This window comes from Lagopus leucura, unplaced genomic scaffold (genome assembly GCF_019238085.1).
Source record: "Lagopus leucura isolate 7727_CA_CO unplaced genomic scaffold, USGS_WTPT01 Super-Scaffold_100014, whole genome shotgun sequence".
Taxonomy (NCBI): domain Eukaryota; kingdom Metazoa; phylum Chordata; class Aves; order Galliformes; family Phasianidae; genus Lagopus; species Lagopus leucura.
Window position 1 is genome coordinate 2,346,175 of NW_024962268.1, and position 13,779 is coordinate 2,359,953.

The window sequence follows — 13,779 nt, forward strand, 5'->3', positions numbered from 1 at the left end:
CATTAAGGAATCAAAGGAAAACAAAAACTGAGAAGCTTGATTTTTTTTATTATGAAACTTGAGTCTGGAGCTTTGACCACTCAGATGCAACTTTTCAATTAGATGGATACGTGGCATGTGGGCCTTCCAGTGTTCAATAAGGAAAATGTCAGCCCAAATTGTGCTGCTGTGTGTGTATATGCATATATATACATATATACATATTTAAAATACCAGTTTGTGTTGTCAGTTTAACGTACCTACTACTCCTATGTAAGTGCCTTGAAGGGAAGGAATCCAATGGAGACACCCATCTGGGGGAACTGGTGGAGGTGTGTGTGTGGGGTGTGTCATTGCTTCACCCAGTGCAGAGAAGCAGGAGTCAGTCTGTGTATCTGACCTCACTTTCTCTTTAAACCCTTAGGGAAGGAATGTCTTTTCTCTCCATACTTAGAACATCTTGGGGAACTTGGGGAAACTGGGGAGCAATGTTTGCTGTTGTCTTTTCCTAGTATTCAACCCAGCCCCTGTTGGAAGGCCTTGTTTCCTACCTCTGAAGAACAGCATACCATGTTTGTTTGTTTATTTTTAATTGTTGCTGCTTTTTTAAAAGCTTTTCCTTTTCATCTCTGCTCATGTTTTGCATTGTCTTACTTCTTTTGTTTTTGTTTTTGTTTTCTTTTTATTTGTGCTCACATTGCTACTTTGGTTCATAGAGAGTTCAGAGGTCAGGACCTGCAGTTATTCCTGTGGGTATGGGAAAGGAGAATACAGGAAACAAGAAACAAGCATGCCAGGAGTGTGCTTTCATCTCAGCTGATGCTCCCAGAGGACTTGAATAACTCTTTGGAGTTATTGGCCAAGTTCATTTTAACCAGTAACACAGCTCAATAAGGCAAAAATTAGAAGCTAGCTAAGCTCTAGTTCTGTACTGGACAGATCCTTGTACTTTCCTCTGGTTGCCTTTGTTTCCCTTCCTTTCCTAGGTACTTAACGTACTGAAGAAATATAGAGCTACACTCTCTTACATATGATGCTTCTAAGTCAAGCATAATTTTCTCGTGCACTGCTTACAGCACTTGAATCAAAGAACCATAGAACGGTGTGGGTTGGAAGGGACCATAAGGCACACAGAGGCCCAGCCCTCTGCTGTGCTCTGGTTGCCACCTGCCAGCTCAGGCTGCCCAGGGCCCCATTAATCTGGCCTTGAATGCCTCCAGGAATGCGGCATCCACTGCTTTTCTGGGTAGCTGTGCCAGCACCTCACTGTCCCCTCAGTGGAAAACTTCCCCCTGAAATCGAACCTACATCTCCTTCAGTTTAAATCCATTTCCTCTTGTCCTATCACTGTCTACCTGTGCATCAACCTTGTTTTCATCCTCACACATTGTCAGAAAGTATAGTGTCTATCTACAACAAGCAGGACACAAACTATCTCCACATCCCATACCCGACACTACATCTCCACTCCTCCACTGTCTTTGCTCATGAAATACGCTGTCCGAATGGGCTTGGGAGTCAACACCATGTAATTGAGAACAGCTAAAGGAAGCGCAGCAGCTGAACAGCCCCGTCGGTCCCGTCCCCGACGCGGCGTCCCCCCAGTCCCTCCGACTCCCGAAGCGGCGATGCAGGGCTGAGCTGCTGCCGCGCCGTCCCCGCGCGGCGCGGCCGGGAGAGGGCAGCGCAACGCTCCGAGAGCCGCCCGGGGCCGCGCGGGGCTCCCCGCGGTGCCGCCGCCCTCCCGCGATCGGGGGCGGGCTGCCTCCCGCGGCCGCCCCGTGCCGGAGGGGCAACGGCCGCCGTGCGCGGGGTCGCGGCAGCGCCGCTTCATTCGCTCGCCCCGCGGGCAAGGCGCGGCTCGGGGCGGCTCAGGTAAGCGCACCGCGGCACCTGCTGCACGGCGGCGGCCGGCCCGGCCCGGCCCGGCGGGGCTGCGCTGTGCTGTGCTGTGCTGCTGCGGGGCTCCGTTGGCGGCCGCGTCGTGGGAAAGCTGCGGCCGTTTGGCTTCTGGAGTCCCGCAGTGGGGCGGCAAAGCGTGCACATGTAACTGTGTACATATGTACCTATAGATACGTAATTTTATGTGTAGCGAACTATAACTCTCCCTATGTCTCTGTTTCTGTTTGTTGCTTATTTTGCCATAGTCTCACTTCTCACCTCTAACAAGGCACCTCGTTTTACAAGCATTAGCCTTTCTGAGCCAAAAGAGGTTTAAAATTGTTTCAGTTGAAGGATGTAAAAGAGAAGTTTTTTTAGCGGTGCAGTTCCAAGCAGCAGATCGGGAGTGCTTCTTTGTACCGTTTTGTTCCATGGCACTGTTTTGTGTGCAGCTTGGAGCTAGGCAAGCTTTCAAACTGGGACGTGTTTTTACGCTGAAAAAAAGGCAGTGAAAGCCTTCATTTTTCTGACTTGCTCCTGCGTCTGCATTTGATGCGATGCAGAATGAAGGTAGTTCTGAGGCATAGCGAGACACACAGATGTGATAAGAAGCTAACAGATGACATATATTTTTTCTTTTCTCTTTTGTAATTTTCTTTCTGCTGTGCTTTGAAGAAGTATGATTTCAGGAAGCGTTTGAGTATAAGGGATTTTCCCACCTAGCTGGAAAATGATCTGTGTTCTGAGAATTTAGTGTGAAAGCTCACACAAGGAAATTGAATGAAAAAACTCGTGTAGTTTGGAGTTTTTCTAAAGCAGGATTTGAATTCTGAATGCAATGAAGGAAGATCTCATGTAAGTAATATCTGCTGTGATACTCCTCTGGCCCTCTCAGTTGATGTCTAAATTGGACTTTTCTGCCAAGATCTGGCTATGTAATGTCACACGGGAGTATTCTTTTTCTCAGTCTGAAGCTGCTGCTGTTATTCAGGAGAAGTTCCTATTGTTCCCCCAAGAATAGTTGCTTTGTGGGGCAGCTTGGGAAAGAGATGGTGTGTGAAATGGCTTACCATGCTTCCGATCTCCATAACACAAACAAGAATTTGTACCAGGACATGGGAAGGATGGCCTATGAGTAACACAGTGACTCAGAGGATCCAGTTTGAATCGTTGGCTCTGCCAGCTGAAAGCCTGCTCTGCACAGCCTTGTGCTGGGCATACAGCACTGTTTACAGATGGGGGAATATGGTAAACTTCGGGCAGGTGTGTGCACTGTGTGTCCCTTCTGCGTGCTCCAAGTGCTCACACACTGCCCAGAACAGCAGACTGCAGGTGTGTCACAGTAGAAGTTTGTGCCTGAGTTTCTCTGCTGTGTTAGCTTGAGTATCACTGCATCTGCAGCATCTTGTCACCTCTCAGGGATACTTCCTGCAATTTTCCTCAAAGCTGTCAGCGAAATTCTTCAGAAGTTACAGATTTTTGATTAACGCCCCACGGACAGCTAAGCTGTGTGTCTTTCAGGCTCAGCATCATTACGATGGATGCTGTTAATGTGCAGTACTGGTCAGGGGGCTGTCCCTTTCCTCTGTCAGTCTTCTGACTGGTAGCTGCTTCCGTAAATATCAGAGTGATTTCTCATTACTTTTCGTTTCAAAGAATATATTTCTTAACAACGGTAGAGTTTGTCGTGCCTTGCACAGTCAGCAAAATAATAATGGGATGCAGTTTCACTAGCAGAGTTGCTCACACACTGCTTACAATATGATCTAAGTAGAGGAAATGGTACGTTGGGGAGCTCCGCTAGTGTGGTGGCAGTTTGAGAGGAGGCTGTGTGACAGTACGTAGGGTACATTTGGCTGGAAAAGAGTCAGTGAACAGAGAGCTGAACCATGGCAGTTCTGTGCATCATCTCTTGCATGGCTGTGCTCAGGAGTAGGAGCCCCAGCTGAATCAGATTCAGCATTGCTGTTGTGCTTCTGGTTAATGCACAGCTGATACTGGAGGGGAGTGGAACTCATCTGCTGCAGCTTCAAGCTCACGCACTTTGAAATATTAAAGAAGACTTTTCTACAGGCAAGCTTTGTAGGAGGAAATGAGTTACTGAAGAGTTGTGGATTTGAATAAACCCATTAAAATTTCAGACAATGCTCTCTTTCACTTTCAATTTTCAGTTTGAACAAGGGGGAGAGAAGTGTGCAGTTTCCAGCAAATACATCTAAACAGTCTGGCAGTGTTTAGTGTTACAGAGTGCTCCAAGTAGCTGAATGCATGAAGGTCACCCAAACTGCCTTAATTCTGCTCTGCTGCCGCCCTTGGAATAATCAGAAACTGAGACAGTCTTGTCTCTACAGAGCAAGCTGAGATGTACTTTGGCTGCTCCTGATTTAAATAAACAGTGCTCTCAGGGCACTAATTCTGGCTGCTGATGAATGTGGAGTGGAAATTACCGAGGTATCGTTGTACACACCATATGTCCCCGAGCTCTTTTCCTTAGTTGCAGCACTGCGGTGATGGTTGGGGCTGAGCGGTGATGATGCATCACCAATAGCACTGGAACATGTTTGAATGCATGTGTAAAGCCCACATTTCTTGTTGACTTGGTTGCTCCCTTCCCAATGAGCGGTGCATCTACCCTGTATAAATCCTTTAATGAGTTCCTTTTTCCTTTCGAGCATTACGGCTTCACAGCACAGAAGGGAGTGGTAAATTCCTAAACCATTAAAAAAAATCTTTTAAAAACGCAATTTTCTCTGTCAAGATTGGCATTAGAGGGAGGTGAGAGATATCTGGCAGTGGTATCAAACAGATTCTAGTTCGTTTTAGAGGCCCTATAAGTACTTTTGTTTTTCTTTTTGTGTAAGACAAATTATCTAAGGCTTCTCGGGTTTCTAAAACCTGGCGCTCTGTTTTGGCTTTAGCTAAAATAAAAATGCTGCATTGAGGAGTTAATAGAAGAATGCATAAAGAGTACATTTTGCCAACCTCAGAGAGGCACTTTAATAGAGATGTTCCTATTGTAAAACTCAGACTTTTAACAGTTTAAAAAAAATGTGAGCTTCTGCAGAGAATCTTAATATGTTTTCTGTGCTAATGGAAAATATAGTTTAAAAAAAAAAAAGAAAAAAAAAGAAAGGGCAGTATGATAGCCATGAGTCAGGTGATGTTTTTGGAAGATTTAAGATTTTTAAAAGCCTCAAATAGTTGGAAAGGGAGCTGTTAAGAAAGGTATTTAATTGCATTTCTTCCGTTCATTTGTTTCAAGAGCAACTAATGTTTGGTGAAGTAATCAACACTACTGCAAGCAGCTTCATTAAAAATTTAGTGGGTGAGGGTTTCTTTTACTTGTCAGTTTGAATACTGTTAGAAGGAAGTAAAAGTGCTTGCAAAGTGCTGGCTGAGGGCTTTGCTTTGTCCCCTCCCTGCCCCCATCATGCTATAGATCTTCAAGAAAGCTGAGTGTAAGATCCAGGCCAGAAAACTTGGCTGCAAAGGTGCAAATCTCTGTATTTTGGAATGTAGCGTTTAGTATGGGTACAGTTAAGCTCTCTGCTTTTTTCCTTTTGTTTAAATCTTCCAGGGCCTTTTAATCAGGCCCGGAGCAAGGATCTGCACATAAGAGAACATTCTGTACTAAATCAGATCTGATCTCTGTGCAGCAGCACATTTGCTGGTCCTTAGGAAGCAGCGGGTGAGCCTTGAGGTATACAGATGCATAACATAACTCAGAAGGAACCTATAAATCTGAAAATACATTGGATTGGTTCGATTGCTGTATTTCTTGAGAGGAAGCAGTGTGAATGAACATTATTAATGGAACTGGCTAGCTTCTTGAGCACCATACTGGAGTATCGAAAAGTATTAAGCTGTGAGATGTATAAACACATGTACTATAGTTTGTATTCATCTTAGAGGCTGTCTTGGGGGATGATATAGCATCAGGCTCTTATGGACTGCACTGGTGATGTGTGATGGACATCCAGTGGAAGAGAGATGGATGGAAGCTCTCTTACAATGCTTGTGCTGCCAGACTCAGTACAGTTGCATGTTTTGCTTAGAAGACAATGCTGGATTGTCAGGCATTGCAGATGAGCCCCAGGGAATTTCTGACTGTCTTCCAGTGGACTCTGTGTCTTTTGTGTTGCTCCAGTTGATGAGAAGATGATTTGCTATCTTTGAACTCCTAGCCCCTGTAGGTGTTGAAAGCCATTTTGGATGTGGCCCTGGGCAGCCTGATCTGGTAGGTGGCAGCCCTGCCCATGGCAGGGGGTTGGGACTGGGTGAGTTTTAAGGTCTTTTCCAACCCAAGCCATTCTGTGATCCTGTGATTCTGTGATAAGTGTTATATGGAAGAGAATTGTGGAGTGCAAACTGCTGCTTATGCTTTGCAGCATTTCTCTATGCTTGCACAAACCACAGGGTTTTTTCTCAGCAGCAGCTGAGCCCATAGTGCAGTGAGGTCCATACCAGAGCTGGACCAGAGGGCAGCATTAAGGCCTGAGCCCAGTCTTCACCTTCTCTGTACTTTTTCCAGTTAGATGCTTTCTTTGAAGGGGAAAGAAGATGATGAAATTCCGAGTGGGAAAATATGTTGCTGTGGGATCAAGAAGTGTCATCTTCTGTTTAGGAAAAAACTGATTATGGTACACAGTAGGTGCCAGGACAGCCAAATAGCAGTAATGGTGGTGGCTGAAGGGTCACCTTTTCAGCCAGCAGAAATGCCTTTCCACTGAGGCTTAGATAACACTTTTCCATATGTAATTTCTTGGATGTGTAAAAGAAAGAAAAAAAGAGTGAGCAATTTGATAATGAGAGTCTCTACCGTTAAAGTGCAGTTAAGTCGCAATGCAGATGGAAAATAGAAATGTCAGGTACTTTTTTCTTCCAGACTTTCCAATATGTCTTGATAACTGGGAATACCATGATCTATAATCCTGAAATTAACTGTGTGATATATGAGAGTCTGGCAATTAGCAGCTAATAAAGAAAATATTGGAAAATCATGGGAGGGATTATTTATGCATTTTTGGGAAAGCAAACAGATAAAACCACAAAACTTGCTGATACCCATCACAACAACCCTGAGCTTGTCAGGAGATCAGAAATAGCATTTGACGCTAGACTAACAGAGAAACTGTAGATTTAAAAAAATAAAATAAAATAAAAGGTCGTTAATTTTATTTTCCAGATCTTTTGTTCTGTCTTGCATACTTCTGGTGGGATGAAATGCTCAGCACAAAAAATGCTTTCATTAAATTTACTGCTAATTGGAATCAACTTGGAAGCTGACAAGGTATTGTTCTTTGTTCGGATGAATCCTGCTTCTGCTGCAGTAGATGTGAGGCTTGACATCTGTGTGCGGTGCCTGAAATTGGACCTGCCTGTCAGCTAGGAACAGGTCAGGTTGTTTGCTGTACAAGAGTGTGTATCCACTGCTTCCAGTTTGACTTGGAGTCTGAGCCTGCTGCTCAGGTTCAGGCTCCTCCTCAGCACCCTGGAACAGCTTGTGAAAGTGGTACAGGGGGAGCTGAGCAGCCCTTCACTGTACAGGCAGGGTGCACAAAGTCCCATTCAGCTCCTCTCTCTGAAACGGATTGTATGGAAACGGAAATGAAGAGCAGCTCCATAGCCAGAGCTGAATATTTCCTCCCTACGTGCATCCTCTTCTTCTTCCTGCCCCTCCCAGCCACTTCCAGTAACCACACCAAGTTACAGCAAGCCCCAGGCGGAGGAAAGATGTGAGGTACTTGTGTAAAACCTTTTCTGAACAGCTGGCACTCTGAAGAGTGGGAGGAGAGCAAACTGATTTTGTGTGGATGTTTACTGGTTCTTTTGCAGCTTAGGTACACTTTTGTCTCCAGCAAAAGCTATAATAAGATGGCTTATATTAAAAACACTGATATTTATTACACTGATTATATTATATAGTGATAAAATATTTCAGGGTGGTTCTTGTCAGTGTTCAGTATCTCATGTTTTCAAAGAGTGCAGTACTGATTGCGTCAAATGATGTAAATCTTAGGTCTGCTCATCCACTCAGTACTGAGCTACATACCTGGTGCTTCAGAATGACCTACGCCCAGAGGGTTCACAGGGTGACTTAAATGAAGAGTGGAGGGAACTGGAGTCAGGATGGCATCAGATCTGTGAGTTCTGTTTGCAGTATCCAGTAAAAAAGAAAAAGAAGCCTGAGGCACTGATGATAATGGTAATACATCAAGAGAAGGGTAAAATTAAGTCTTCCCAGGCATGCTTGCAGCACAACGAGTGAACTGGACTAGGTGCTTGCCTTGCTCATCCTTTGTAGAAAAGGAAGCAGTGTACATCTGTTGATGCTGTGGAGGTCCAGCAGGTCATACGACCAAAGGAGCCTGCAGTAAGTCTGCTCCTCTCTCATGGCATAATGATTTGATTATGTTCACATTTTCTTAACAGAGGAGCTGGTGGAGTTTGGTTGTGCACCTTGAAAGAGGAACAGCATTTCAGGTGGAGGGATTTTATGCAGCATGATGGAGCAGTGGTGCACACACAGCTGGCTGGCATATCTCCCACTTCATCCTGCCCTTAAATGATGCTCTCTCTGTGTGTAATCCGTGTGTCGCAGTAATTTTGAGTTGGTGACAGGTCTGGGATGGTAGTCAGAAAGTCTCATCAGCTCTGTAGCATGACGCTTGAGAAAAGCTCCACCTTGAAACACTCCTTGCAGCCATAGTGCTATGGTTTCTTAGTTTCACTTGTAGCTGTGTTTCCCTCTATGCAAACAGAGCTGTGCTTCCTAAGGCTGCATTCAGGATACTGGTGGTGGAAACTGCTGAGCTTTGTCTGTGCCTGTTAAAGTGAGACACTGGAGTCAGCTGCAGGGTTCCTCCTGCTGCTGCCGAACATAAGAGCCCCTCTGTCTGCAGCTTGCTGCTAGCTGGGGTTTGTTGAGACCCTTTTTCTTGCTATATTAGAGTTTCTTTTTCTCTCTCTTTCTCCTCCTTTTTCATATATTATATATATAATTCTTTTCTGGTGGCTGAATGTTTGTGGCCAAGCATATCTCTTTTAAAACTATTTAATTTTTGCAGCATGTCTGAAGGGAACTTCTGAAATGCTACCTGGCTCAGAGCAGGCCATACCTATGTGCGAACCAGCAGCGCACTGCACAGCCCTGAGCCCTGCTGTTCTTAGAAACTGTTCAGCTGTGAAAACAAGGCCACATCTGAGTGGAGGCAGCCTCCTCTTGAGTGAAACAGGAGCTTCTTGGGACCTGTTTCAGTGAGTGGAAGAAGACTTGTGTGTAGTTGCTGGGCCAACCTTGCTGTTTTAGATACATGGAGTTGCTTCTGGTACACTTTTCTTGTTTGCTAGGAATGCTGTGCATAAGATATGAATGCTGAAGGTGTAGCAAGTTTGAAAACACATCAGTATTTTGCTCTTTGGGGTATTAAAGGGAACCTGCTTTGGGGATATCTGTTGTGAAGCTGCTGAAATACCTGTCCCAGTTGTTGGTGTAGAGTAAAAGGCTGCTACAGCTGTAAGTCAGCTTTTCAATTCCTGTCTTTACCTCTGGAGATAAGGAGTGCTGTAATCCCCTGCTCTTCGCTTGCTGGCACTAGGAATGTCTCCACGGTCAGGATCAGCCATGTGTGACCTGTTCTGTATGCTGTGCCCATCATGCAAGCAGCACACTGCCTCCTCCTCCAGCATCATTCCTCTGGCCTTTCATCCTGCTGGGGAGCCCATAGCAGCAGGGCACTGAGCAGAGCTTGCCGTGTGCTTTCTTTCAGTAGCTCTGGAAAGACGTCAGCTTAGTTCACAGCAGTAAATGGGATTCAGTGGTGTTGATGCCTCCTGATTTGGTGTGTAATAATTCCACTGATTTATTCTTTTTCTAGGTGCTGCGACAATGGAGCTAAGCTGCACTGAAGTTCCTCTTTATGTAAGTACTGCAACATCTGTCCTGGGGGGCATTTTCCTTGGCTCATTCTAAATAGCAAAAGAAACCAAATACCACTTTCTGGCTGTCTGTGACCTTAGGCTGCTAAACATTGCTGTCAAAAGTGAGCATGTGAGGGTATGGTGGTTTTCAATACTGCAGATACATTCTTTGGAATAAAATTATTGTCCCTCTTGGATAATTTTTTCCTTCTTCAGTGTTCTCAATTGCAGTTTGCAGAAACTGTTACTGTCTGTGAAGAATAACACTCTCTGGTTACAGCTTACAACTTAGAGATGCTTTTTCCCCTATAAAATTTCAAATTACTGTTCTTTCAATTTCCTCAAAGCAGAAAATTATATATGGAAAAAAAAGCCTCATAGGTTGAAATTGGTAATAAAAAGGATTTTTTTTTTCCTATGGAATGTGAAGTGATTGGATGTAACAAGTGTACTCAGAAGAGTTCAAAAGCAGGTGTTAAAAGATGTGAGGAAGTGCAGTAGTTAAATGTAATTTACTGAGATAGCACGATGAGGATTGAAACTTGGGCAACTTAATGACTATTACTAATAAACTAAAATTTATCTTTTTTTGGCTTGATCTGCCTTGGTTTTCAATGAGGATGATAGCAGGGGTACGTGAATATCCGTGTGTAGGATAGTAGTGGAAAAGTGTGAAGCAGTGGAACAGGCTGCTGAGTGGTGGATGCCCTAGCCCTGGAGACATTCAAGGTCAGGATGAATGAGGCTCTGAGCACCTGATCTAGCTACAGGTGTCCCTGTCACAGTCCAAGTCCATCGAGTTGGACTAGATGGCCTTTAAGGGTCCCTTCCAACTCAAACAGTTCCGTGATTCTTTAAGGTACTAATTGGGGTTGATGAAAGGGGTAGTATAGGATGAAAGATAGAAATCAAACAACTAACTGCTTACTGTGATAAGGATGGAAGTGAAGCAATGCAAATACTTTGTACCCTGCAGTACTGAAGGAACAGAGTTTGCTAATTCACCCTGAAGAATTTGCGTTGTGTTTGGCCATTTGGGAGTGGGAACCTCAAGCTGAAGAAAATTAAGTGCAGCATCTGTAAAGGTGGGAGGGAGACTTGTGAGACCTGCTCATGTGATGTCAGTTGTGTGCAAGGTTTTAATGACAAATTTTGATGGGAAAAGTAATGTGGGATGTGATGCTAATGGGTAAAGTTCACTATGATTTTGTCATAGAGATCTGAACCAGATTAGTCGGATATCTTCTTTGGATAACAACAGGGTTAGTACTTCATACTGTTAGACCTTGTCAGTGCTGAATTTCTTGCGCATCTAACATTTTGTGTAATCTGGTCATCTGAGTGATGACTGTCTGTTTTTTTTGTTGTGTAAGACTGAATGTATTCAAAAAGCTCAAGGGCTTTGCTGAATAATATGATTTTTTTTGGGTAATATAATTTAAAAATACTCTATGAAATTACTCCAGTTCAAAAATGCATTATTTTGATACACCTTTTCTTATATATAATTTTTGTGGCAGCAATACAGTTAAAACCTAATTGAAGCACACATAAATGTCATGATTTAAAAAACAAATGGTAGTGGAACAGAAAATTAAATATTTCAAGCACATGTTTTTCAGTTAATTTGAGGAGCCTGCTTCCGGCTTCTAGGCAGCAAAACACTGGTAAATACATCAGAAAATTACTCTTCATAAACCCATCTAATTTTCAGGGTTGATTAGCCAAGCAGAAACTGATACTGTCATCTCTTCTTTCAACACTAATATGTTGCTTTGAGAAGTAAAACTTAAATTTAAAATTATGTTTGTCCAGTTCAGTCTGCAAGGGCAACAGCAAGTTCAGTCTCTTCATTTTACAGCATAGTAAACAGAGTATGTAAAGTAAGACTGAATTGCCTTCAGGCAGCTGCTAACTTCATTATAAATGGCAGAAAGGATATCTTTAAACTATAAAAGTATTTGATGAAATACTTTTCAGATATGACAGACGTTAAATGTGGTTGTTGCTGCTGTTGAAAGTGATTGCTCTTGTATAAACACAAATCTCTTCAGTGGAAAATCCTTCCTTCTTATTTAATGGTAGGTGACTGTTAACATTACTACTATGTTTATTTTTTCTAAAGAAGTGTTGCTGATCATCAGCACTGATCTTTGACATTGGCGAAGAAATGTTTTGCTGCCATGGGGTAAGCAGACTGTGGGACTCTGGAAGAGTTTGTAAATTACTTTTTACTAAAAGCTTGATAAATGTTTCCCTGGGGAGCAGCAGAGGCAAATAAAGAGATGGAGAGTTTTGTAGGGTAGTCACATCAGTTCCCTGTGGACGCAAAGGGGCCTCATCTCCCGAGGAGTTTCTGGAGATTGTGTTTCAATTCTGTTTTCAGAGGAGTATTTGGACGTTAATACTGCAGGAAGAAGCAGAGGCATGCTCTCCCAGCTGTGAGTCTCAAGAAGATAAAACTTCCATTTGGCTCTGTACTGTCTGTTGTTTCCTAGTTCCCAGAATTAACTTAGGTCCTAAGATATCTAGTGCTCTTGCCACGGCCTCTGGAGTCAATTAAAAGAGCATGAGGGTAAAGCATAGTTCACTTCCCTTATATTCTGCTGTACCCAGTTTGTCCCTCCAACTGATTCAAAATCCCAGAGTGGCTGAGGCTATCGGGCCTCTGTGTCCCTCTGGCCCAACCCCTGCCCAAGCAGGGACACCCAGAGCAGGGTGCTGAGGGCCTCGTCCAGGCAGTTTTTGAAGATCTCCAGGGAGGAGACCCCACAGCCTCTGGGCAGCCTGTGCCAGGGTTCAGTCATCGATGCAGCATAGAAGTGCTGCCTGATGTTCAGTGTGAACCTCCTGTGTTCCAGTTTGTGCCCTTTCCCTCTTGTCCTGGCACTGTGCAGGTGCCATCCACTTTGCATTCTCCTGTCAGGTATTTATACACTTTGATGAGTTCCCCCGGAGCCACCTCTTCTCTCAGCTGAATAGTCAGCCTCTCATCATAGTAACGATGCTCCAATCCCTTCGTCATCTTGCTGCCCCTCCATTGGACTCTCTCCAGTATGTCCATGTCTCTCTTGTACTTGGGAGCCCAGAACTGGACACAGCACTCCGAGTATGTACTGTGGCTTCACCACTGGAATCACCAGTGCTTGAATAGAGGGGTAGGAATCAGTTCTGTTACATGTTGGCAGTGTTTTGGCTAATAGAGCCCCAGATAACATAGTTTACTTTGCAGTGCGGGCATCCCTCAGTGCTGCATTGTATTTGTTTCAGGCTGAGGTTTTGTTTTCACTCTGTTAGAGATTCTTCAATGAAGTGCAGGTTGCAAGAGAGAGGAGTGTTTATATATTCACTGGTAGATTAAAACACTCTTACAGATGTTGAGAGTCTTAGGGTTTTCCTCTGGGTGGATCAGGGATAGCTGAGGTTAGGAATTAGCACTAAACTGCTTGAAGCTACAGAGCAAATTAGTGCCTTCAGACGTCTCACCTTAGAGTGTGTCAGTGTTTCTCATTGCCTGGCCTGTGCTTCAGACTGCCAGCTGTGTGAAGCTTTCTAGAGTTTCTTTCCACCCTGATGCTTTCGTCTTTAGTGTTTTTCCTTGTCTTTAGAGTTCACATAGTCCAACCTGTTCTTTGCTTGTCCTGCTCTTTTCTTCTTTGGATTGGAGATTTGCTCTGAGTGGTGTGACACCTCTTTAATTCCTTCTGTTTTAGAAGCCTATGTTTTCTATTAACACCATAATGTCAGTGCCTGATGATCTTTGCAGTGCACATGGTGTAGTTCCTCACAATGCCCTTTTGTGATCAAGAAATGTTTAAGTTCATCACTTCAGACCTCCTTTGTAAAAGCAAGTGCAGCCAAGTGCTTAAAAGCCAACACAAGTATGGTGAAGCATATACTCTTGCCCAGGTTTCTCAGACCCTCACCTAGTGCTCGGATGAGGCAGCATTTTTCCCCTGTAGCTTTCAGCTTTTAGCCTTCAGAAGTTAAGTATGCTTG

General features: G+C 44.0%; 1 protein-coding gene across 4 annotated transcripts in view; it reads left to right on the forward strand.

Moving 5' to 3' along the window:
* The first annotated feature begins 1,796 nt into the window (after positions 1–1,796).
* The window catches only part of ARHGEF28 (Rho guanine nucleotide exchange factor 28), a 126,037-nt gene continuing 114,054 nt past the window's right edge, over positions 1,797–13,779 (forward strand). For 2 of the 4 annotated variants that reach the window (XM_042875316.1, XM_042875318.1), the window contains exons 1-3: positions 1,797–1,854; positions 7,046–7,150; positions 9,738–9,781. In XM_042875316.1, coding sequence (XP_042731250.1) covers positions 9,749–9,781 — 33 coding nt within the window. In that variant the 5' untranslated portion in view covers positions 1,797–1,854; positions 7,046–7,150; positions 9,738–9,748. Of the gene's footprint in view, positions 1,855–7,045; positions 7,151–7,926; positions 8,004–9,737; positions 9,782–13,779 lie in introns of those variants that run through there. The other 2 variants (XM_042875317.1, XM_042875319.1) reach the window with 2 other exon arrangements.